Here is a 24,842-nt window from a genome sequence, read left to right on the forward strand (position 1 = left end):
TCGTCTAGCGTCTCGTCTCGCATGGTTTAGTCTCGTCTCGCATAAAATTTTCACTCTCGTCTCGTGTCTCGTCTCGCAAATGGGAGACGAGACGGGACTTCTCGCGTCTCGCGTGCATCTCTAACAGTGTGAAAATTACAAGGGGAATGAGGGGGAAATCCGCGTTAGTTATAGCAACACCTAGTATTAGCAAAGGGGATTTTCCCCCTCAACTTCTTTGTAAATCGCACACTGTCAACAGATGTAGACACGAACATTTATTACACAACGACTGCCGTCACGGCCGCAGATCATGGGGGGCGTCAGCCCAAGCTCATGTGGGCCCATGTATTTTTATGAATATGTATTTTTATATGTATCTTTTGTTGTTATATGTATTGTTGTATGTATTTTTTATAAATGCCCCCTCCCAAATTTACAGAGAAATCGGCGCCGTTGACTGTCGTAACCATAATACAATCGTGATATCGGTATATTTACGGAATATATTAAATTTTCTTGCTAGTTTACATGGAATATCGAAAGATTTTACAAGTGATTTTAAAATTTCTATTGTTTTATTCATTATAAACATATGGTGGCTTAATATTTTATTTATAGTTACAAACGGTTACTTTATTAGTTGAAGTAAAAAACAAAGGAGGATTGACTCCAACGGGAATGGAACCCGGGTCGCTTTGCATACAAGTTGCACACTTTACTCACTCTGCCACGCCGTCCGTTAACATACTTGCACGTCGAACAGTATATATGGCGAGTAGAAAACTTTTGAAGACTTTTTTTTTCCTTATTTTTGCCCATTGCGCTCTCCCAGTTTGTAATATTAACTCTTTAATACTGCATTACCTTCTCGCCCTGTTCCAAATAGAAAGATTGAATTTGGATATTTTCTGCAAGACTATTGTCGGTTGAATACGTTTGCTTCATTTTTTTCAAGATATTTTTACACCTCTTCCTGGTTGGCATACACCGCAGCGCCTACAAAATTCAATAAACCGACGTACAGATCCAACATCTGCTTCTCTGCGCCCATCTATCAGCCACTCTTTAGAGCCCAATAATCAACTTACCACTCCGATCCAACCAGATGATATTCGCCAAACATTGCTCCGTAAACGAAACACTGCACCAGGCTTTGATTATGTTACCTATGTTCTCATCAGGCAAGCATCACCTGCTTTTCTACTTTTTCTCAGCGCCATATATACTTTCATCCTGCGAATTGGATTTTTTCCAATCGACTGGAAATACTCGAAAGTTCTTCTATTTCATAAACCTAACAAACCTTCAACTGACGTACAGTCCTATCGCCCTATTCATCTCACCAGTTGTCTTTGCAAAATATTAGAACGCATTATACTCCGCCGCTTGCACGCTCATCTTGCAACTCATAATCTACTTCCTATTCATCAAGCAGGTTTTCGACCTCATTTTAGTACAATGGATCAGTTATTTCGACTATCTACGGCTTTTTTTTTAATTCCTCCACTACCCCTGCCTTTGCCGTGTTCATACGGACTTATTAGCAGACGCATCTGCCCTAACTCTTTTTAATCTATCTCTTTTGTTTTTTTATCTCTCTACTCATTCGTTTTTTCTCACTTCCCAAAAGCTGGGTGTGGGGGCTATTTTTTTATGCCTGATACCTTGATACAAAATCAGGCCTTGTTATCCTTTAATTTTATTCTGCAATCTGAAATATATAAACATATTATTAGTACAATGCATACATAAGAAATTACAAACATACAATACAACATACAACAGCACAAAATACACAAAACAAGGGACAATGATGTTGGTACATGGGAACCAGTATAGTTATTTAACTTGTGTAATTTCTCTCCTGTGTGTCTTGTTTTAATAATAGTAACAACTTCACATTTATCAATATTCTTATTCATCGGTTCTCCACCTGTTGACTGAAAACTAATATAGGCAACTTATATTTTCACTTATTATAATGGTTTCTACCTGTGAATTATTTTATTTCATGCACATTGAAAAGTAATGTATTATTGTTATTATTATTACGCACTCTAAAAAATGGTATAGCTGAATTGACAATAAAAGCATTGTTGATGAGTATTGCTAATTGGTAAATTAATATTGACTATAGTATAGTTGATGTATAAATACTGATTTGTTATTTATACAACACCTATTTTTTTGGTATGGCTGTGGTAAGAAAAAAATATTGCTAATATTAGTATGGTTAATAATATCATGCATATTGTTTATATAACCAGATTATTTAGTATTGCTAAAATAGCAATAGCATTATGGTTAGAATGGCTATCACAATATAAAACTCTTGTTATGGCAACTATGCGAAATCCCGCCTTTTACGAGTTGTCATGTAGCCGCCATGATAGATTCTATAGTTAATATGAATTACGAAACTATGTTAAAAGACTGGGGTTTAGAAACCCTAATAATGAAATTTCAAGGTAAGTGGATAGTCAGTAAGTTTCAATATGTAAATTGAAGATATGTATTTCTAAATGTTTATTTGAATTGTATTGCGCACAAGCAACAAAATTCCCTTGTACGAAATAGTGTATTATTAAGCATTTATGACGCTTCCAAAATATTATTTTTATTATCACCAAATCAAAATACTTTAAAATAGAGACACGATGTGTTCACGCAATTGAGGGTAAGTTTAGAGTTTCTAGCCCGTTTTTACTCGGAATAACGATATTAGAACCTGTTTCAGTCAGTGTTCTAGTCTAACTAAAGTCTTACCAGGTAACCTAAACTAACCTAACCTAACAATTTTTAAGGTTTTAACTGCATTTTCGTAGGTTGGAAACTGGAGGGGCAAATCTAAACGTAAGCCCGAAAATGTACAGATGAAATTATATAAGGTGTAATAATGATTTAAGACTTCTTGTAAGATGTTTGTGTGAAAAGTTGAGAGAAAGGTTATTATTAATGTGAGAGTTCGTACTATTTGGAAGAGGCTTAAGCTTTTGCAGAACGATTCGATGCTTGAGGATCATAGTGATCCTATGTTGATTATTCTACGTTGAGTTTTACTTAATTGGGCATTTATTCCGTAGTTGGACGTCCGATACTTTTCTACCAAAATTGCGTAAAAGCTATTAAAATGTATAATTTTTCAATTTCGCGAGTTGGGAGAAAGTGTAGGTTAGGTTAGGTTACGTTAGGATCTATAATAGAAGTACCCTTCGACGGGAGCTTCACGAAATTCAACACTGTCAGTTCACATCCCGTACACCGATTCGGTATATTACCCGCAATATTGATATTATGAATGCTCGTTACTTTCCCACAATGCAACTATTCGGTTGCCTTGCGCGAGGTAGTTCTCTTCGCTCGCTTAGTAGTCCCATGTTTATAACCAATTATATATAACAAATAGAGAGAGTGTTGTTGTATTATCTTTATATATTATCAAGCACACAAACGATCAAATTATACGTATCTTCCGTGCAAGTTTCAAAATTTTGCTGAAAACGGACGTCCAACTTTGGACCCCTTAATTGTTATACTTTGTGCCCTTATTAATTTCTACAAACAGTACAGATGGGATCAAGAATTTTAATAATAATTCACCCTTAATTTTTACTAATTAATGCTGAACAAGCGACAGCGAGTGAAAGTATGGTTAGATAGGCTAGTTTAGGTATTTGTAGCAAAAAGAAAACACGATAGGTTATGATTTAATGCTTTTTAAGTGTGCTTCTGTCGCTTTCAAATTATTACAGAAGGCCTTTCTCTTTGTGTTACACTAAGTGATACCACCTTTGCACTTTTAATTTAATTCATGATGGTGATGTCAAACTTCAAAGCACATAAATAACAGGTTTTGCAGAAACCATTTTCTTTTTAAATCCGATATTTTGTTTCAACCGGTTCATTTTTTTAAATATATTTAGGTTAAATTAAAGTGGAGTAAACAAAGTCCCTATTTAAAACTAAGTAAAGGTGGGGCGCTGATTGGATTGAGTGCTCGGTTTTGACCTCAAGAAGTGATCTAACCCGATCAGACTCGGTCAGAGGTCAACTAATTCCTCAAATGATGTACCAGTAGTTCATAAATTATTTACCAGTCAGCCCATTCAGCAGTACTGAAGCTTGACCTAAGTTTAACCATTCAGTACCTTCGTACAAGGGACCATGATCTAATGAAACTAATATATAAGCTTAGTTGATCTCACAGTTTACTGAAATTAGTCAAGTATTCATAATGATTTTGTATGTGATTGTTCCCACGAAAGGGAGCTTATTTAGCTTTGGGGTTAACTGGTGTATCACCGGAACAGTTTTAGAAAATTTGCCGGGTCAGTTGGAATTTTTTTTTTTTTTTTTTGTTTGTTTGTTTATGAGCAAGAATGAGTGAAAGTCATGTAAGGGGAATAGTAAAAATGAAGAAATTGGTTATTTTTGATGTTGTAAGCGACACTGTATGTGGAGGTGGATGGACCATTTCGCGGAGAGATATAGTTGTTATGATGTAGTGGCGCGAAGAGGAGTATGAAAATAGCTCGTGTATGTCAAGGCTGTCACATGTCGTGTGTTACGTACATAGAACTGTTCAAAAATAACGAGCGACAGTTGTTGAAATTTTGTGAAAGACCAGTATACTGAAAAGGTTGACGGTGTGTGGAAAATGTGGAAATGAATTGAAAATACAGAAAGGAAAGGGAGCGTATTATTTTACAGCGTCAGGGAAGAAGGAAAACTATTTAGAGGGCTATTTAGCTGAGTACTTGTTTAAGGAAAGAAAACCCCAAGAAACTCTTGTTCACGATTTTGAAGGTGTGACTTCTGTTTTTGCAAGTAAAGCATTATTAGTATGGCAATTGCTATTGAAATGTATATGATTGCGGAAACCAGATGTTTTCAGTACCCTCGCTTACGCGTGTACACATCGTCGCTGACGCGCCTGCTCCTTTCGGGCACACTACCGCGCTGGTCCGCTAGCTCCACCCTACCTTGGCTCGGTTAGATATCATTCGTGCACTTAGTGGCCACCTAGCACAAGTTGGTTTGTGTTTTTTGCACTGTAGTTTTTTATGCCCTTATCCTAATGCGAGGTAATCTAATGTAAGTTAATGTAGTCCAACGAAATATATCCGTATACAGTACATTTTGGTACTTTTTTTCGATTTTAATACTGGTCCGGCGATGCGGCAGTAATGCCTTAGCTTTGTAATAAGCGAGAAGAAAATATAAACGTCATAGAAATTACAAGGTTCTAGAACACATGTCCCACTTCCCATTTAGCTGTAATAAAAACAGAAAACAACGTATCCTGCGGTCTTCTAACCCGCTTTCACTTGCTGACGCTCGCTAGCAATATTCTGTGAAATAAAATTTAAATTTTGGTACAGAAAGGAACCAACCTTGCTAATCTATATGGGGAACCTGTGTTCTAGAACTTCTCCTTAGCAATTATCTGGTTCACACGTTGCATTAGAGCGTACGTTAAGTTAGGATAAAAGCCGGAAGTTTCAAACTTTTCATCGTGCCATTAACTGACAAAACAATGGAACTGGCGGTTGACGTGTGAAGTTGAAACTTGGCATACATATAGCCTTCAGAGAAAAATATACAGGATTTTTTTTTTCTTTTTAGTAGGTGAAAAGGAAGAATGAGTAAAAATCCCATCTTATTTCGGTGTACTTTAAAAAAAAAAAAAGTCTTAGGAAATTGTATTTGAGTAAAAACTTTACATTCGGTATTCATGTAGGGTTTTCATAAAATTAACTAAGTAAATCACCAAAACTATACATTTCCTAGTTCAGTGAGGTTGTTTGGGAAAGTGAAAAATCTTCCTTTGTTATTTATATGGAGATACCTTCTACAGCCCAAAATTATTAAGTTAAATGATGTAGCCCGAAGGTTAGAGTGATGCAGTTTGGCATGTTTGTAGCCTTCTGGAAGTAACTCACAAAAAATATCAAAAGTAAATATTTTTAGTTTTTAGGGTAATTCTAAAATAAAAAGAAAGATTTCCGGTGCTATTTAAATGTATGTTTGTTTTGGACATAAAATCTCATGTTTTAGGTAATTGAAATTGGAACAAAAGTTTGAAATTCGGTATGCTTGCAAGCTTTTGATAGCGATATGCAAGTTATTGACCAAACATAATATCTAGTTATAGAGGGATTTTTTAATTTTTTTATTTTTATTTATTTATATATTGTTTATTTTAGAAAACTGAAAACTCACAGTTATTTAATATCATATCTTCTACATCTCAAAATGCTTAGACTTTTCCTGAACATCTGCGGATGACATTTGGCATACTTGTGGGTTTATAAGGTGCGAGACCTCCAGCTAGCCGAAGGCTAGTCCAGTAACACGCACAGCTGCTGCACATGTTGGAATTGGAAGTCATCGATTGCGAGGAAAACAGAGCTAGTTGACATTTGCCTTCGAGTTTGACCGGGTTACTGTTTTTTTCTAAAGCGTTCACCTCCGGTGCTTGGGGTCCCTGGTTCGATCCCAGCTCGCGCCGTGTGGACTTTGTGGTGGACAAACACCGTGCTCGTGGGTTTTCTCGGGGTTCTCCCGTTTCCTCCTACTCTTCATTCCACCATTTCAGTCATCTCTCATCATCACCGTCTCCTTTAGCCTAACCGGCATAACCGTGGGACGTAAAACTTAGAGATTTCATTTTTGTTTTTTCTAAAGGGGTTGAAATCGAGCTCAATAGCACCAGTACCCTCAAATTACTTTATTCCTTTTTAAAAAAAAAAAATAGTAGGGGTCATCGTTATTCCACTTTAAACTTTATTTGTTGAGATTACATATTAATGAAAATGTCTGGTCCATATATACTTATTCAACAGTGAGGTTATGAAGGACGGGAAATACAGTTTAAGGTTGGACCTGAATCACTACTCGGTTTACATCCAAGAGAAATTGTTCTTCACCTGGACTTGAACTCGGGATCCCTTGATTAGGAAGGCGATGAGTTTATAGACTAAACCTTAGGACATGTGATAGAAATATGTTTAACCGATTTGCATACTTGTGCATATTTTCCGTCACTTCAGGACAACTGCATAAGTGAAATCACTTTACAGACTTAAAATTGAAATAAGGGGACACGGTGGCTCAGTGGTAGAGCGTTCACCTCTGGTGCGTGGGGTCCCTCGTTCGATCCCAGCTCGCGCCAGTGGGCCGTCTGTCGGACAACACCGTGTGCGTAGGTTTTTCGGGGTTCTCCCATTTCCTCCTACTTTCTCCATTCCACCATTTCAGTCATTACTCATCATCACCGTCTCTCTTAGCTTCGGTGTATAAACGTGGCACGTTAAACTAAATATTTCATTTCATAATTTATATAAATGGACAATTTCAAAAGATTATACAGATTACAGAAGATTACTTTAATTCAAGTAGTTCACTGCATCCGAAGTACAGCGTCCTAATTTAAATTGCTTAGAAGTGAATAAAGATGCTAATAATTTGTGTTCACTCTGGCTGTGAACCATTTATTTTATATTTTTGGCTTAAACCAATTGGATTTTTTAAAAATTTAAACCATCACACCAACCAACTCTGATAGATAATAATCAAAAATACACACAGCTAGTTTTGTGACTGCTTCCTTGAGTTAGTTACGTTTTAATTATTTTCGTTTCGTGCCTATTCATTATTGAGGGATTTACATATCCAGATAGTTTTGTGACCTCTGGCGTAGGGTAGTTACGGTTAGGTTATGCTCGTATTGGGCTGTTGCGTTTTGGGCTACCAGATAGAGATCTCACTTCCGAACCATAGTGCAGTCCAACTCTAAATGCAGTAAGATGTATTATTTCTACACTGCTTCTTACCGGGACACTAGCTCTTGTATACGGATCTTGAACAATCTTCTTGTATTTTACTGGAGTTCTATTTTCCTTTCATATACCTCCAAACTTCCTGACTTGGTACTCTTTCTTACGTCTTTGCCCATTCAGTAAATACTGCATCCTTATTGCTTTCCCTGACGCTTTTCCATTGTTTGCTTTAATAAGATTGCATCTACGGGCGTCGTTAGCGTGACGGGGACATGCCCCCCCGTAATTTTCTGTGTCGTGTATAAAGTTACCAGCTGGCCAGTATTTTATTTTTTTTTATTATTATTTGCACTGCATGAGTTACGGTATATCATTAATTTATTTCGATAAAATTAAACCAAATCATAATATGTAATGAGAAAATAACTTGCACATGTGAGATATATCATGTGTCCCCCCCCCCCTTAATATTTAAGAGCTAATGACGCCACTGATTGTATCAGTTGTACTCATCTGTAGCATGGATTCAACTGTTGTTTTTCTTTCTAAATCTTCATCGTCCAAGTGTTTATTGTATGTGGCATCAGCTTGATTCCTCGGTAATTTTCACAATTTTGTACATCTTCCTTCTCTTTGTATATAGATACAGTACTACTCTCTCTCTCTCTCTCTCTCTCTCTCCCCACTGACTTGGCATTTTTCTCTTGTCTGTAAACTGTTTTCATTAGATCCCATAGTATGCGGTAGGACAACTTCTGGTCCTAAGCACCCATGTTTTAGCTTGTAGTTGCTTTCCCTGTCTTCATTTTCTTTAAAGCATATTCTACCTCTTCTCAGCTTATTTCTGAGATCACAATAACTGTAACTCCCAAGATTTGGTGTTCCATTACAAAAGACCTGTCTTTGGTTTTCTTAATTTAGCAGCTGTTTCTTTGTTGATTCTTCTCCATCAACATACAGGGCATAACTGTGGTAGATGAAGCTAGATATTTATACTTCATTCCTGTTTACTCAATTAAAGATATTTTTGCAATAGTAATTATGCTTTCCTCATTAGCATTGACAGATCCTTCATTCCATTCACATATTGAAGTCATCAAAAGTAAGATTTTCCGAAAGACCAAACAAATGAAGAAATAATATCAAGAGAAAAGGCACAGAACAGTACCTCCTTAGTTCTACTTTGCCTCTTCAGGACAGACCTTCAGTTATTTGTATCCCAACTTCCAAGTAGGATAAATACTTTTTGTACATGCAATAACTAAGCTGTATTTCCGAATAGTTTTTTTTTTTTTTTTTTAAAAGAGCCATTTGGCTTAAAGAAGCTGACCCACAACTGAAAGATAGGAATATGGGAAAGATGTCGCTCAGGACCTATATTTTAAGATGCTAACCGGTTTGAATGACATTGAAGAACATAGCTAAGACGTGACAAAAAGTTGAACATATTTGTATAATCTGCCTAATTTTATCATGTCGTTTTATAAAATTAAATTGAAAGAATGAAGAGTTGCAGGATTCATTTTTTTTCTTATTTCAGGGAAGTTTTATTCATATTTATTTATTTCCTTAGAGCTTCTTCACATCCAGTTTGTTTTGCCTAGCGCTTGTGGTGTGAGGAGTGACGGATTCGAGTCCCGAAAGGAGCTCAAAATTTATGTTCACCCAGCATCGTGTACCTTAGATTCCGACATAATCTTTATATTGTTCGTTAAATAGGAGCTTTGTGCAATGTGTGTATTTTATTGAACAAATATTTGTTATTATTTCAGAGGAAGAAATCTATGATGAGGCATTCGAAAATTTAACTGTAGATGCAATAAAGGAATTAATTCCTAAAGTTGGACCACGAATGAAATTTATATCAAAATATAAATTGTACAAGGAACAGAAGATGAAATCTCCTACTTCTTCATCCCCTGTGTCTTTCCTGTCACACAGCTCAGAAGGCAGTACCTTTAGTGATAGCGAGGTAGAAATAACTGATATCTTATTATTTTTCTCAAATATAATCGTACTTTGTTATCATTGTACCTGTAATACCGTATTCATAGGTGTATTGTCAACCGTATTACGATTTTAATCGGTAGAGAAAGTGTTGGGTATAATACTCACTATTTTTTTCAGCAAACTGTTTTACTTGTAAATATAAACACCTTACAGTGCCCAAATTAAAATATACGCGCCTTTGGCGTGGGAGACCGGGGTTCGATTCCCGGCGGGAGCTCATGAGGTTCGGATTCCTCGTTAATCAGTAGGTCCACTTCTCATATAGCCTCGCTGCTGAACGGGACGTTAAACTCAAATTAACCCAAATTAAAATATCTTGGTAACAGTTTCAATGTACTTCTGACACCATCCTCAAATAGAGGAATAGAATGAGAAAAGGCTACCACTATTTTCCCATTCTATTCCCTCTCTGAAGATGGTGTCAGGAATATACCGAAACTGTCAGGAAGATGTAATTTTAATTATTACACTTTAATGTTTTAAAATTTGTCTTTTGCGTTCAGTTACTTATGGTACTTGCATTTTGTAAGGATTAGTCCGTGTCAATGTGTAAGTGTAAAAGTTGATGCTTCGCAAAAGAAAGAAAAAAATGAAAACAATTTTGTACGTTTAATTCACTCGTAAAAAATATTAGCAAGCTTTTTCCAAACCCAGTCATACTATTACTAACTCAGAACAAAACAAGGAAACTAATGATTTAAATCTTTTCTTTGTTACCCTCCTAGTTTCTTCAAACTCGAGTGCACATACGAGGTCTTCAGTGCTTGTGTGGTTAGTGACGCGCCTTTGGCGCGATAGACCCGGGTTTGATTCCCGGCGGAAGCTCATGTTCCGATCCGACATTAAGCTGTAGGTTCACGTCTCATATAGCCTCGCTACTGAACGAGACGCTAAACTTAAACCAAGAAATCGAATGCACATACTTTCTTCAACGGCAGTAAATTAATATTCTGAACGAAACGTTAAATTGTAATCCATTTCAGATGATTCCAGGAAGAAAAAAATCCGTAAAAGAGACAATGTTTAAAAATATAATAATTATCCATGTAATAATGTTTGCAATTTAATACTTAAATTATAGCGCACAGTGCAGCAGTTTTACATGTATTTAAAGATAGCAGAAAAATGTAAATGTAAACTTAATTGTAAGTTTGGTAAATGAAAGAGATAAAAGAACTTACGAGTACGAATATCATATTGAGAGCCCTAAATGTAGCGAAAGTCCCGAAATGACGGTTTGATTTGATTCTCTAACAGGTTCTTCTAGTCTTAATAAATATATCTCTGTTTCACCAAGGTATATCTCTGTCCTTAACTGCATTCGACTTGATAGATACCAGATTGTTTCAGAGGGTCAATCCTCTGAGAAATATATTACCTTTATATTATTTTATGGAAGTGTAATTCCGTATCACAGAACGAACTGTACTTAAAGGAAAATGAAAAAAAAAAAAAAAACGCGTAACAAAATTTAATGAGTTAAAAAAAATCATGAACATAAGGGTCTTATGCTGATGCTATATATAAATTGCGAACACGGCAGTTTTTCTTTGCAAAAAAAGCACCTAGCATGAGGCGAGAGAGTTTATAAGTGTTTTTCGGTGTATGAAGTTGTACCCTGTCTTGCACTATGTTTCGGAGTTTTTCGGTTCTAATTTTTTCCTGTGAGTAAGCTGATGGACGAGATGGTGCATCTTGTAGCAGGTAGAACGTTTAGTAATTCTGAGAAAATCAACCGGATTTTCAGTACACCAAATCCTGTATAGATTCAGAAATAATGAAAAATCAGAGTGAAAAAGTGCGAGTGGGCCGAAAATAGATCTTTTGTCTTCGACGTACAATGCCAATAAATTAACCTCTACGCTAACCAGCCCGCTCCCCGATCAGCCCCACATCCTCACTCTTGTTGATAATGTTCCTATGAAAACATTTAATAGTTTATTTTAATTTACAAATATACCAGCATCAGCGGCAGAAGGTTCAGAATTATGTAAGCTTACGTTAAAGACACGTTTTTGTGTAATTAAAAACCAACCAGTTACCAGAAATTAGATAAAATACACGTGCAGTACATGCGCGCAAAGATTTAAGAAAAAAAAAAAAGCTTGTAAGAGCTTTCACCTTTTATGGCTTTGTTAGGCAGGAAGAGAAAGACGAAAGTGGAAGAAGAAAGATACAGAGTAAGACGAGTTACGCCGTATTTCTGGGGGGGGGCGCGGTGACTCAGTGGTAGAGCGTTCACCTCCGGTGCTTGGGGTCCCGGGTTCAAACCCTGCTCCCGCCGTGTGGACTTTGTGGTGGACAAACACCGTGCTCGTGGGTTTTCTCGGGTTCTCCCACTTTCTTCATTCCACCATTTCATTCATCTCTCATCATTACCGTCTCTTTTAGCCTAACCGGCATAACCGTGAGACGTAAAACTCAAAGATTTCATTTCATTTTGCCATATTTCTGCTAGGTGCTATGGTGGTCATGTGATCACGTGACTGCTGTCAAGTACTCATACGAGAAAGTAGAGAACCTTGTGGAGAAATCACTGTTGGTATAGGTGCGGTCCTTGTGTCTTTCTCTATTTCTTATTCCACTTTCGTCTTTGCGTCCCTGTATGACGACTCCATAAATGCGAAAGCGCTTGGAAGTTTGTTTTATATTTGCGTGTATTTTATCAGTTCCACTCTAAGTAATTGTTTTTTACATGCCTACTTTGGGATTTCTTTTTCAATCAGACATAGTATTTTCTGAAAATGGATACTATAGTGGGGTGAATGCCATTGATGTTCATAACTTGATTAAAAACGCTCTGTTGAAACAAAGATTATTTAATGAACTTCAAAGAAAACTATACTACCAAACTTTTGTATAAAGAGAAGAAAGCATAGAACATTATATCATCAAACAGCGTTAGGTATATGTGACAACAATTTCTTTTACTTTTCAGATCGACATTGATTTTGGCCAGTTATATCCTGGGAAAGATATAACATTTTTTTCAACGTGGAGTGCAGACTTAAAGAAGATTCAGCATATACTTACCACGACCAAACAAACAACAAATGACGGAGCCACATTAGTAGAACTTTTGCTGCAGGAGAACATCAGGGAAGGTAATTATTTTTCTTATTAAGGGGATCTTCTACCTCTTCGCTTATGTTTCTAACTTCCCATTTGAAAACATGTAAATTTTAATATGGTAATTTCTAACAAAGTATTGTAGGTAATGACTTGAAATTTTTAATACAAATAGACAAGACCCATATAAATCCAACCACGGTCTCCAATTTACGTTACATGCGTTAGATTAATTGCAATATATTCTTCAGTAAGTTTGGCAACAGAGAATAAAAAGTATGCTGCAGAGGGAAGAGGGCTGACCATCTGTTTGCTTGTTAGCTGCTTTAAAAAGGACGCTCTTACCAGAAAAATCACGTTGTGATTCTCACTTCTCAGTGGTTAGAATGGTCTGGACTGGAAGAGCCCAAAACCACTTCTTTCTTCCTTTCACGGTTTGTTTGTTTCTTCCACCCCCTGCTGTCACAAGAAGACAACTTGTTTCGGAAAGCATTTTGAATTAGTAGCGAAAAGCCAAACGAATGACACCACGGACGGATTAAAGGGAGGGGCGGTCACTCCCTCCGAGAACATTTGAATACTTTGAATAATCGGAGTAAGAAACTAGAAATTGCGTAATCTAATAAGAAAAGTTTGTTCAAATATACAAATCAAGACGCATTTTAAGTGTCACAGCATTGTACTCTCATCCCCTCCCCTCCAAATTCCCTTCTGAAGAAGTTCTCTTTTGTTTCTCTGTTCCATATTAGCCTTTACACTTACACTTTCATTATCCAGTATTGATTTTTACCATACCATCTGCACAGAAGGCGAATAAGGTTTACGAGTCCTTCCTGCCCCCTTTTTTAAAAATTGCTAATTATAATAAAATTTATCGAAGTGCATGGAAGTAAGTTGTGACTGTGGAGAAATGGTGTACACATTGTTTATTATTTCATTAAGTATTGTTCACTATAATTATTAAAACGCAACACTGTTCAGCCTACTCCCGTAAGCAAAGAAAAGATCAATTACAGCTGCTCCGGCAATTTTCCCTTGTCTCCTTTTAGTCGTAAGTCCGAGCAGAATAAATCAAAATCTAGAAGAAAAATAAATGATAATTGTAAATCGACAACATATCGAGCACTTAAAAAAGCTCTGTTATTCTTTTGTTTCATTATTGAGCTCAGATCACGAGAAATATTTCAACTGCTGTGTAGTAATTGAACATTTTTCGTTTAATCTCCCAAAGAGTCTGAAATACTGACTTCAGTGACCAGTTTACATCCCTGAAATCAGTATTTACTTGAATAACAGTATATGAAGAAGATAGATTCAGTAGGGTTAATAAGCAGATATGAAATCCCTTTTGTAGCAATGAATGAAACTAATGTTTAGAATTTGTGACGAAAGAGCTTTTCCGCAGCGTGTAGTCTTTAACTTGTTGTTAATTGCCTATTTTGATTCATTAAGCTGTTCAATTTATCTCTTTTTATCCGTATCTGTTGCAACTTCCCAAAGAGAAATACATACGTTGACTTTAACCTTTGGTTCTTGAAATAATATACTTCATGTACAGCTTTTATACACGTACTTATAGGCGATAGATAAGTATCGTATTAAGATTAGTTTTCACCATTATTTGGACCCAATATTTGCATATAAGAAACATCGCATTATCCCTTTGCCGAATCTGGGTGTAGTTACAAAAGATGATACTTTTTGTGTGTGTTTTTTTCAGACTGCTGTCCATTGCTTACAAAATGTAATTTCCTTTTTTCTTTGATTATTGACTTAAAGTAATATACAGTATTCATTGCGTATCACAGAGCAAACCTCTGCAGGTATGAGAATGAATGCAGTAAGAAAGTTAGCACTTACATTCAAATAAATTAGTATAAAGTGGTCCAAAAGTGGGCGTACCCCCCTTTAGTTTCAACAGTATAGTGTTAGTTATGGTAGAATGTCTGTACACAGCTACCTTGAAGTCGTAAGAGTCGTAAGAGTCGTAAACAAAGGTATGATCACCATCCATGTCATAACACAACTGAATTCTGCACAAAGTTCTGGCAGATGTTTTGCGGAGATACTCCGGAGTCAACGAGGGTGAAGGCGTGTTCCACAGCTGCTCGTAATTCCTGCGTTGTGTGATATCGAGTGTTTCTTACGTGTTGCTTCATGAAAGCCCAGGGAGCATTGTCTGATATCGTCAGATCGGGACTTCTTGGAGGCCTGGCAAAGAGCTGGATGCACAACCTCTTCCAATCCAGCGGCCAGGAACTGATCTGATAACTGTTACCAAGCAGAAAACAAATGGACAGCAATGTTGCCAGACAATGCAAAGGAATGTTACCAGACAATGCCAAGCAGTGTTACCAAACAAATGTAGGTAAAACCAAAAACCGTCAGAAAATACCAATTAGAGGTACGCCCACTTCCGGACCTCGCTGTATAAGCGTAAATTAATTACCTACAAATGTTCTTGATATTTCATTCTTTTCCAGATGCCAGAACAGTCGTAATATTAATACTTCTTGGAAGATATTTCCCATCTGTGACCACGTGTATCAAAAGGAAAGACGGAGGTGGATTATGGAAACCTTCCAAATACGAGGCACAGCAAGGATTCCTTTTTCATGTCAGAGTATGTACCATTATGTAATATAATGTATTAATATCTACACTTGATTACCACGAAATATGTCATTAACATTTAATTAGTGATTGGAGAATGGAGAACATTGCACGAAACCTTATCGAACAAACAAACAAACAAAAAAAAATCAGCTTTTCTGGAAAAACTGCTATGCTCAAACAAAAATATTGTGTAAGCAAACACCATTTTCATCAAACCACGATCCACTCTGACTCACCACGTGTCACCATGATCTACTGATCTACTTCGACCTACTGACCGAATATGTCGAGAGTGGATCAAAGTGGAATGTTTTATATTGAGGACTACAATGAGTCAGTTGTTACTGTTGGGTTAGGGTAGTCATACGTAACAGTGGAACATGGAAATGTAACCCAAGATCCACTAAAGTATACTCAAAATTATCCCCACGTGATCCATAGCCACTGACCCGCTCCATCTTTGATGTGCACTCAATTGATATGATTACCATACCATATCAAGAGGATCATATTGGTGGTACATGGAAACAAAAAAGTTTGTTTAAGAAAAGGCCCCCTCGGGACAGCACGCCCTTGGTGGAGTGAGCTATCAACCATATTTTGCAATATACATGACTCTTCTTCATGCAATTAGTAAAGCATATATCGGTGTATGTGACGCGATTTGTATCTTACGAAGATATCGTGAACCTAAGTTGTGTAGATAGAAAGGAATATGCATAAAATAGGAAAACACAATATTTATTAGTCGCTAACGCCCTCGCCTTTGGTGCGAGCGGTTCTGGGTTCGATTCCCGGTGGGATCACTCGATCAAAGAAGTGTAACAGCTTTTTCAGGCCAATCATCCTGAGTGTTTTTTCCTGGGTTGAGTGAGTTTTTTTTGTTTTTTAATCGCGTCGGATAATATAAACACAGTGAACGATGCTAAAAATGCCGGGATGGTACCTAACACACAGGTCCCAGACCGCTTCCTTCCCCATCCATTCCTTTCTTTCTTCCCCTCTCTCGGATTGTGTGCTCTCCGAGGGACGACATCCCTCAAACGTGACGAACTTAAGGCCGACCTAAAAGTTACTCCTTCGTTGCTAGTACACTTATCTCCTTTGTTGGGCGACTGCGTTCGATTTCCCGGGAGGAAGGGGGAGGGGATTTTAGGATGTTATTCGTATTTTCGGTTCCACTGTAGGTTTATGCCTTATGAAGTTCCCGTGATGAAACCCTATATTCCAATAACAATAGTAAACGTAAAAATGCTGTAAAACTTTCGGTGAATGCTATGTAAACTTTCTAAAACATAAGTAGAGGTTAAATATGTTTATGGTCATGGATAAAATGTTTACTTGGCTCAAAACAGCTTTTTCCCAGTGCCTTTAAAAATGTTCTTCATTCAACCCTTCAAATATTGGAACTATGATAGCACTCCTTTCTTCATTTTATGGCATAAATAAGTAAGAAGTGTTTATACTCGAGGTAATGATATGTGTGTAATATCAATCTTATAAAAATACTAAACAGCACGTAGGGGAACGGCACCAACCTTTTCGCGATCATTATTTTAAAAACTAATTCATTGATATTGTAGCATCCTTGCTTTTCAAATTTCCGCAAAGGTTTTTCTTTCTTCTTCCTGGAGATTTGTAACGTCAAGAATTGCGGTCATTGACGTACAGGATCTAAATTTATCTTTAAAATATCCGTGCTTACTTTATGTCTGGATGTGATTCCAAGTTTGCCACATTTAATTGAAATATTTATTACTGTAAATGTAAACCATTAAGTGTAAGCTTAGGACAATTTTATTGATGTCGCAGTTATCTATTCACGTAACTACTGTCAAGTTTATAAGTGCAATAATTCAGATTGTTTTCTTTGTGATTATTCTCAAACCTTATACTAAAGGGTAGATTCCTCTAAGGAACTTTACTTAATTTTTCCAGAACTTTTCTTAATTGCATCGGATAATACAAACACAATGAACGGTATTAAAAATGTACAACTCAAGGGGTATAATAATACATTCGAAATACTGTCATATTAACCTATATTAGTTTTCAAGACATTTCATATCGCGTAGAAGTGACTCGCGTCAATTATGACCTCATTACATTACATTTCTAGTATAGAAGAATGCCTGAAAACAGTTGGTAGCAGTTTAATTGCATTGCTATATATATTATTGGTGCACCTCGTGTTTAAAATACAAGCTCATTTTAATTATACGTGTATTTGTAGTTTTTGGAATTTGATAACGTGTTAATAGGTGTGTAACGTGATAATAATTCTGTGTACATGACTTACAGGAAGCGTCCGATCTTCAAACAGAGTTAGAAAGGCATCATCTAAAGATGCAGCGCTTTGGATGTAGTGTGCAGCCCATGCCCGTCGTTGTCGCTTCAAAAATAGATGAACCTCAAGCCTTCTACGTGAGTATTGAGGATAATCTCTACAGAGTTGAAACTCCACTGAAAGCAATCGATAGCACATTCAAGACGTTTCAAGTACTGGATGCAGAATATCCGAAGGAATCGGAACAGGTGTGGACATTTGTGCAGAAACATATGTACAAAATTGAAAATGACTGCGACAAGAATTTTCCTTCAGTGAACACGCTTATCTCTGAAATATCAAAGGTGTAATGGCGGGAAAGGTTGTTTTCCGTTAATCATTTAGTTTGTAAAATAGTTTTTTCATGTATATACGTTCTTTTTAGTTTGTAAGAAGATGCCTAAGTGTTTTGTTTGTCATAGTGACTTAAGAACGAGTCAGTCTCTGTTACTTCATTTAAAATTTTGTCACAAATTAGGTGCCATGAGCCCCTTTCGTTGTGGGGAATCGTTGTGTGGACGCGAATTTGATAACGCCAATTCATTCCGCAAACACTTGCTGAAACACGAAAGAACAAGTACGGGTGGTGATGGGAACCAGCCTTTTCGTGGATACCAAAATGAGGTGTGTCACATCAATGTTGAGAGACAGTTGACTGATAATGGTGATATACCAATTGAAACTTCTGTGGAAAGCCTTTCTCTTGAAGATTACCGTGAGGCTGTAAAGGAGGAAGCCCTTCTTTTTATTACTAAACTGTATAGTCAATGTAACTTAACCAGAACTCATATACAAAACCTTTGCGACTGGGTACACGGGTTTATGGGCGGTAGTGTGATGCAACTGCTAAGAGAGAAAATTTTACAAACGCTTCGAGGAAATCATGTTGATGATAATACAGTAACTGAAGTAATGAACATGTTTAGTATAATATCCAGTCCATTTTATAGCTTGGAAACCGAATATAGGCGATTTGGCATGTTAGAGACAATGGGCAGGTTGATAAAACCAATTGATTATGTTATTGGACAGAAATTATCTTCAAAGAGAAAGAAAGGCGAGGTTTCGGTGGAAACATTACAAGTGCTTGGAAAGTTTGTGCCTATGCGAAAAATGCTTAAACGATTTTTGGAGTTACCGAATGTTCTGTCAACGTTACTCCACTTCAAGAACAGTGCAGAACAAGAGACTGAAGTACTTTTCAGTAGTGTGCAAGGACTGCATTGGAGAAACGAGGTAACGGTTTCTGATGATCGTTTGATATTACCTTTATTTCTTTACTTTGACGATTACGAAATTAACAATCCTTTAAGTGGGCATGCTGGTACAAAAAAGATAGGGGTAGTTTATTATACAATTGCATGTATTCCACCGGAGTTTTTCGCGAAACTAGAGAACATATTTCTCGCCTTACTCTTTCATTCAAATGATAGAAAAACTTTCGGTAATAAAGCAACCTTTTCAATTCTTATTGAAGAGTTGCGTTTCCTAGAATGTGAAGGTATATGTGTAATGTATAATGGTTTAGAAGTACAGATTTATTTTAAGTTGTGTGTTATTACAGGTGACAATCTTGGATTGAATTCCGTTCTTGGCTTTACAGAGTCATTTTCTGCTAAGTACCCTTGCAGGTTTTGCCTTACATCAAAAACAGATTTACAGGCGCAGTCAAGAGAAAACGTCCGGAATTTGCGGGACGTTGAGAATTATGAACTACATGTAATTCTCGGAGATGCTTCACAGACAGGAGTAAAAGAGAATAGCACTTGGAACATGTTGCCGAGTTTTCATGTTACCAAAAATTACAGTGTGGACGTGATGCATGATCTTTTGGAAGGGGTGGGGAACTATGATATGATGCATATTTTGAAGTACTACATCAACGAAACACGTCTTTTCACAATGGATATTTTAAACAGTAGGATTTCGGCCTTTGCAAGCATGTCAGATGACGTAAATAAGCCGGCACCTTTATCTTCTGAAAATCTTGAAAAGAATAAATTAAACTTGTCTGCTGCTGAAATGTTATTTCTCATAAGGTACTTTGGTTTGATAATGGGTGACTTAATCCCCGAGGAAAATATCGTTTGGAAATTTTATATTCTGCTAAGAGAAATAACAGTCATATTAACATCAAAAGTTATTCACGTAAACACTTCTGAATTACTTTGTACATTAATTGAAGAACATCATGAGATATACAAATCTTTTTTTCAGGATACATTAAAACCTAAGCATCATCATATGGTTCACTATCCACGTTTAATGCGACATATAGGACCACTTGTTTTCACATGGTGTATGAGGTATGAATCCAAACACCAACCGTCCAAGATTGCTGCCCGTATTGCTTATTGTCGAAAGAATGTTCTAGAAACTATAGGTTTGAAACACCAATTGCAGATATGTTATAAGTTCTTTCAGAAAAACGGTTTTCATATTCAACAAGAAACTGGACCTGGAGCAAAGATATACCTTTCACAAGATCAGGATTTTCCATTGTTTTCAATGTGTTTACCTCCTTCGTTGTTGAAACTTTGTCGGTCAGTAGCTTGGTGCATATACAACGGATTTGTGTTCAAGTGTTGCATGGTAGCGTTCGAAATTCATGAAGATGGTTTAAACTTTTATAATATAAAAAAAATTTTGTTAGACGAAGAGTCGCACATTTTCCTTCTATGTAAGAAAATGAAAACAGTTGGCTATGACAGTCACTACTGTGCATATCATTTGTCTTTCACGCAAGAGTGGATCTGCATACCAGTAAATTTGAATTTTGCAGGGCCTCCTACGTATTATAAGATAATCGATAATGACAACATATATGTTTCTGTTTCGGTATGATTTTGTGTTGCATGTGGGGCAGTGTTTTCTAACATAATCGTAATAGGGCTCGAGCATAAGAAAATGTTTCTTAATCCATGTGATTTTCAGTCAAACAATATTATATCCACTAGCAAAGCATTTGCAATGAAGCATACATTCCTGTACTACTAGATGTTTTGCCTGCATGGTCCTATGGCCACCGAAGTAGGAACTAAACTTTTAAAAAACATGGTTGGTTCTATGTAAATTTTATACTGATTTTTTGTTCGGAATAGAAAAAGGTTACATATCGAGTGTAAGGAAAAGATCGCACAGCTTGGACAGAATCTGACTCTACAGCTGAAATGAAACGAAAATGTCTTACGATATTTTGTCCTCCGAGGTTCCCTTTTGAAGTGACAGACGGGTAAAATTTGGACTATGAGGTAACACCTTGCGGTACTCTGTAGAAACACGTGATATCGGCTTTGGAGTTTAGTTTAAACTTCTTCGTTATCTAAGGTTTTTTAAATCAGTTTTTTTTTAATTTTAACAACAAAATGGCTAGATTTGAAACGGCATGTTTTGTCATGATCTGGGCACAGAAAGCTTCTTTTTGTACGACATTTATTCAATTTGACATTTTAAATGTACGTTTTCATCTCTTCACATTTTCCCGCCACATTTCAGACCTTTTGCTGCATCCCATATTCCATACTTTTATTTTTAAAAAAAGAAGAAGAAAAAGAAAAATGACAAAGAGCTTTGAAGTTAGGTACCTTCGTTTGAAGTACGGCACTTTCCTCTACTCCACGATAAACACCATTCCAAAGTCGCTGCTATCAAGTGTTGTTACGGACAACCCGTGCGATATTGCCATATCGACCAAAGTTTACCGGTCTCTCCCTTCCAAAAGGGGGCCTTAAAGGGCAACTTTATAAAGACATTTTCGTATCGTTTTAGCTGTAGAATCAAGTCTGTCTGCCTGTACTACCTTTTCCTTACACCCGATATATATAAAACCGCTTTGGAAAAGGAATCCGTGTACCCAGTCGCAAAAGTTTGTATGGGTTCGGGTTCCTTCATAAGAATGTAACTTGGATTTGCTAATAAAAAGGATTTAGTGTTACCGAAATGGGTTTAAAACAAAAGTTAAGCAATATTGCGTGAAAGGAAGGTAAATCGTTGTCTGCCATTTTTAATTCTAAGTATTTTTTTTTTAATTGGGAAGGATGTCATGTGACACTAAGTTTAAACTACTAAAAATATATTTATGAAAGCAGTTTTTAATGGGTTTCTGCAATTCTAATATAAATGTGTCAAAGTCAAGAACCGTATCTTGGGAAGGTGTCCGTCTTAAGAAAAACATATGATGCCATTAAATTCCGATTAATATTATATGGTAGTATGATGTGTCGTACGTCGAAAAGAATAGCTTTTATTGATTGCAAATACATTGCTAGTGGTCATAATATTTCTTCATTCAAAATCTCACTGAATTACATAAACCATTTACTATAACCTTTACTGAGTTCAAACTACACTTTGTTCTAATTTTAGAGTTGAAAATATGCTATTGGACGTAAGATTGAATCTAGGACGTCAGCCTGACGATTCCTGTTCTGATCCTTGGTGCACTAACAAAATTTTTACTCCTTAAAATGTAGATACTTGCAGGAGCTGCCCCAATTTCTTTGTTATACATTTTGTCTCCTCATTTTATTTTAAACTTATAAAAATAAGGAAAGTTTCTAGGAGAAATCGAATACTATTAAGGAATGAAAACCACAGGCGTGACGTCGCGAAAATCAAATGCCATTAACTCTTAAGAGATAGGTACGGAAACATGTAGCGAACCTATGATAGAACATGAATCAGTAGATATTCTTTCGTATTGTAACGTTTATATTAGGTGTTACGAAACGTTACGCTAACGATGGTTCTAATTATTGTCCCTTGTATTTAAGTATTTTATTTGTTCTTGTGCCTTTTCTTACAAGTCTTATTACTGCTTAGCAAATACTTTCGTATTATTGTTAGATGCAAATAATGCATATTGTACCAAGAAAATAATTTCAGAAAATGTAAAATAATAATAATTACTTCTAACGAAAATTTTCGTCGTGAAATTGTGTCGTTTGTAATCCAGTCTGTGTGGGCATTTAATGTAAATTTTTGTTTGCGTTTATCATGTTAAATAATGTCTTGTGTATGATGGGGTACTCAGTTTCCGCAGTGTCTGTACAGTAAAATTCCGGCAAATGGCTCCTCGTGCATCACTTGGTGGTCAATGCTTAAGCGACTTGGTGCTAGAAGATCACGTTTAATTTTTGCATATATTTCCACTCGTGTGTTTCGTGATGGCAGTTTCGCTTGAGTGTTGTATACTGTTAAATCCTCGGCCCTTGAAGTTGATTTCCATTCTGAAGAAGAAAATGTTACACGGTGCAGAGTTGGGTAAATCCGATGGAAAGTTAGTAGTATAATTTTTTTCACAGTCTTTACAGCAAGTCTCTACACAGCCTTTACAGTAATCCTCCCATGTTCTCTTCGTGGTACAAAATCCTATGCCGATTGACGGGTATCCTGAACGGACATTATTTTCAACCGATGTTCTGTCACTTTTAACATGCTCTTACGTTTGACCATGGCCTAAAGCATCTTTTCCAAATGTTGACTTCAACATTTCATGTGTTTCTGAAGCAGATTTTCTAGCTTTACCTAGTTTCATAAATTTCGTCACCTTCAATTTCGCTGTTACTCAGCGCATAACTGGGGGAAGATACGCTTAAAAACTAAATGCGACTTCCTAGGACAAAGCCGCTTAGGGCACTGACTCACAAAGGATGTACGAGGAATTGCTTGGTGGTGTTTAATCATTCTAGCTTAAACTTCACGAGCTGCAAAACTATTCTGAAAACTTTTCAGTACTCCGTTATATACGGTACACTTTAGAAAGAAAGAAAAAAAAAATTGAGAGATTAAATGACATTAGAAATACGCACTACCAACTCCAAAAAGCTTTTTGAAAAATATGTAATAATAAAATGATAAGGAAAATTCAGTTAACATAGCGAAACACTAATTCAGTTCAATCTTCTACGCTTTATTTTATGCATGTTTCCGTATTATTTATCAAACGTAGGAAGAAACACATTTATTATGATGTAGGTATTGACACTAAAGAACTACATGGTAGTTACAAAATTTTCCATTTAAAAAAAGCAGTCTTGTAACTAGTTTTGTATTTTTTTAAATATTATTTACATTTTTAATGCAAACGGTTACCAAGTTTCAAAAGAATTGTGTATATTTGTTAAGTTGTACTCATTTTTTTTTCTTCTTGGTTTTCTGTCTAAGAAAAAACTTAGCAGTTTTGGTTGAAAATGATTTATTGTATCAGTATTAGGAATGTGGAAAATAAATTAAAAATAAGTGCAATATGATCTTACAACAATAAAGCATTAGTGTTAAATTCATTAATAATAAAACGAATCAGCCATAAATCGTTATATAATATATTCATTATCAGTAAAACAGTAAATCTGCGTCTAATGGAATAATACATATATATATTTGTTTTCTTCTGATTCCTGTTCTGTGTGAATCAGTTTAAGCACAAATACTTGCCACTAAATTTTCAAGTTTGAATTTAGAATGTGAAATGAATCAGCATTTAATTTCATTTGATATTCATTTACATGCTCCTTACTAGAATCAATATATTTCTTGCTTGTATGCATACCGAAGTCGTAAGGAAATGAACTTTAGAACACGCTATGATTGACAGAGTTGATGTACCATATTCCGCTCAAGGGAGTAAAACTTTCAAATTTGAATATTTCATAGTTTTGTGTTGAAACGTAACGGATATGGTGGAGGCGGATTGTCCTGCGAAGAACGTTTTTCTTTGTAGTTTTAAGGACTTTACGAGGACCAGGGTATTCAAAGTTCATTTTCCTGCGAATTCGAGTTCTGAATCACCGTGTATATATGTGTATTGTATTAAGTGAATCTTGATTCTTCAAAACTTCTAGTTTATCTAATTGGGGCAATTCTTAGTATCCAAATTAGAATTATATCTTGTCTAACAGTCTGGTTGTACACCTGACAGCATCTTTAGATAGAGAAAAATAGGATGGGAAAAGAATGGATTACAAAATTGAATACTTCGAGTTCTTCTCAATTTCCTTACCCATTATTTGCCATCTTATTTCCTCTCTCAGAAGATGGTGTCAGATGTACACTGAAAC

General features: G+C 36.2%; 2 protein-coding genes across 2 annotated transcripts; both read left to right on the forward strand.

Moving 5' to 3' along the window:
* Positions 1-2,318: 2,318 nt before the first annotated feature.
* Positions 2,319-18,095, forward strand: LOC145674587 (uncharacterized). Its single transcript, XM_081744785.1, has 5 exons — positions 2,319-2,450; positions 9,536-9,735; positions 12,712-12,877; positions 15,326-15,465; positions 17,760-18,095. Exons 1-5 carry the CDS (start codon positions 2,369-2,371, stop codon positions 18,093-18,095), a joined length of 924 nt encoding a protein of 307 aa, XP_081600911.1. The 5' UTR covers positions 2,319-2,368.
* Positions 18,096-18,180: 85 nt separating this feature from the next.
* On the forward strand, positions 18,181-24,830 carry LOC145674586 (uncharacterized). Its single transcript, XM_081744784.1, has one exon. The coding sequence runs from the start codon at positions 18,181-18,183 to the stop codon at positions 20,626-20,628; it is 2,448 nt and encodes an 815-aa protein (XP_081600910.1). The 3' UTR covers positions 20,629-24,830.
* The last annotated feature ends 12 nt before the right edge of the window (positions 24,831-24,842 follow it).

This window comes from Thermobia domestica, chromosome 17 (assembly GCF_964235325.1).
Source record: "Thermobia domestica chromosome 17, izTheDome1.hap1.1, whole genome shotgun sequence".
NCBI lineage: Eukaryota > Metazoa > Arthropoda > Insecta > Zygentoma > Lepismatidae > Thermobia > Thermobia domestica.

What these genes read in the sequence shown, in the direction of transcription:
- LOC145674587 (XM_081744785.1), top strand. Translation starts at nt 2,369, where the DNA reads ATGATAGATTCTATAGTTAATATGAATTACGAAACTATGTTAAAAGAC. An exon ending in CCTAATAATGAAATTTCAAG is followed by an intron (nt 2,451 to 9,535) that starts GTAAGTGGATAG and finishes TTATTATTTCAG; the next exon opens with AGGAAGAAATCTATGATGAG. An exon ending in GCAGGAGAACATCAGGGAAG is followed by an intron (nt 12,878 to 15,325) that starts GTAATTATTTTT and finishes ATTCTTTTCCAG; the next exon opens with ATGCCAGAACAGTCGTAATA.
- LOC145674586 (XM_081744784.1), top strand. Translation starts at nt 18,181, where the DNA reads ATGCCTAAGTGTTTTGTTTGTCATAGTGACTTAAGAACGAGTCAGTCT.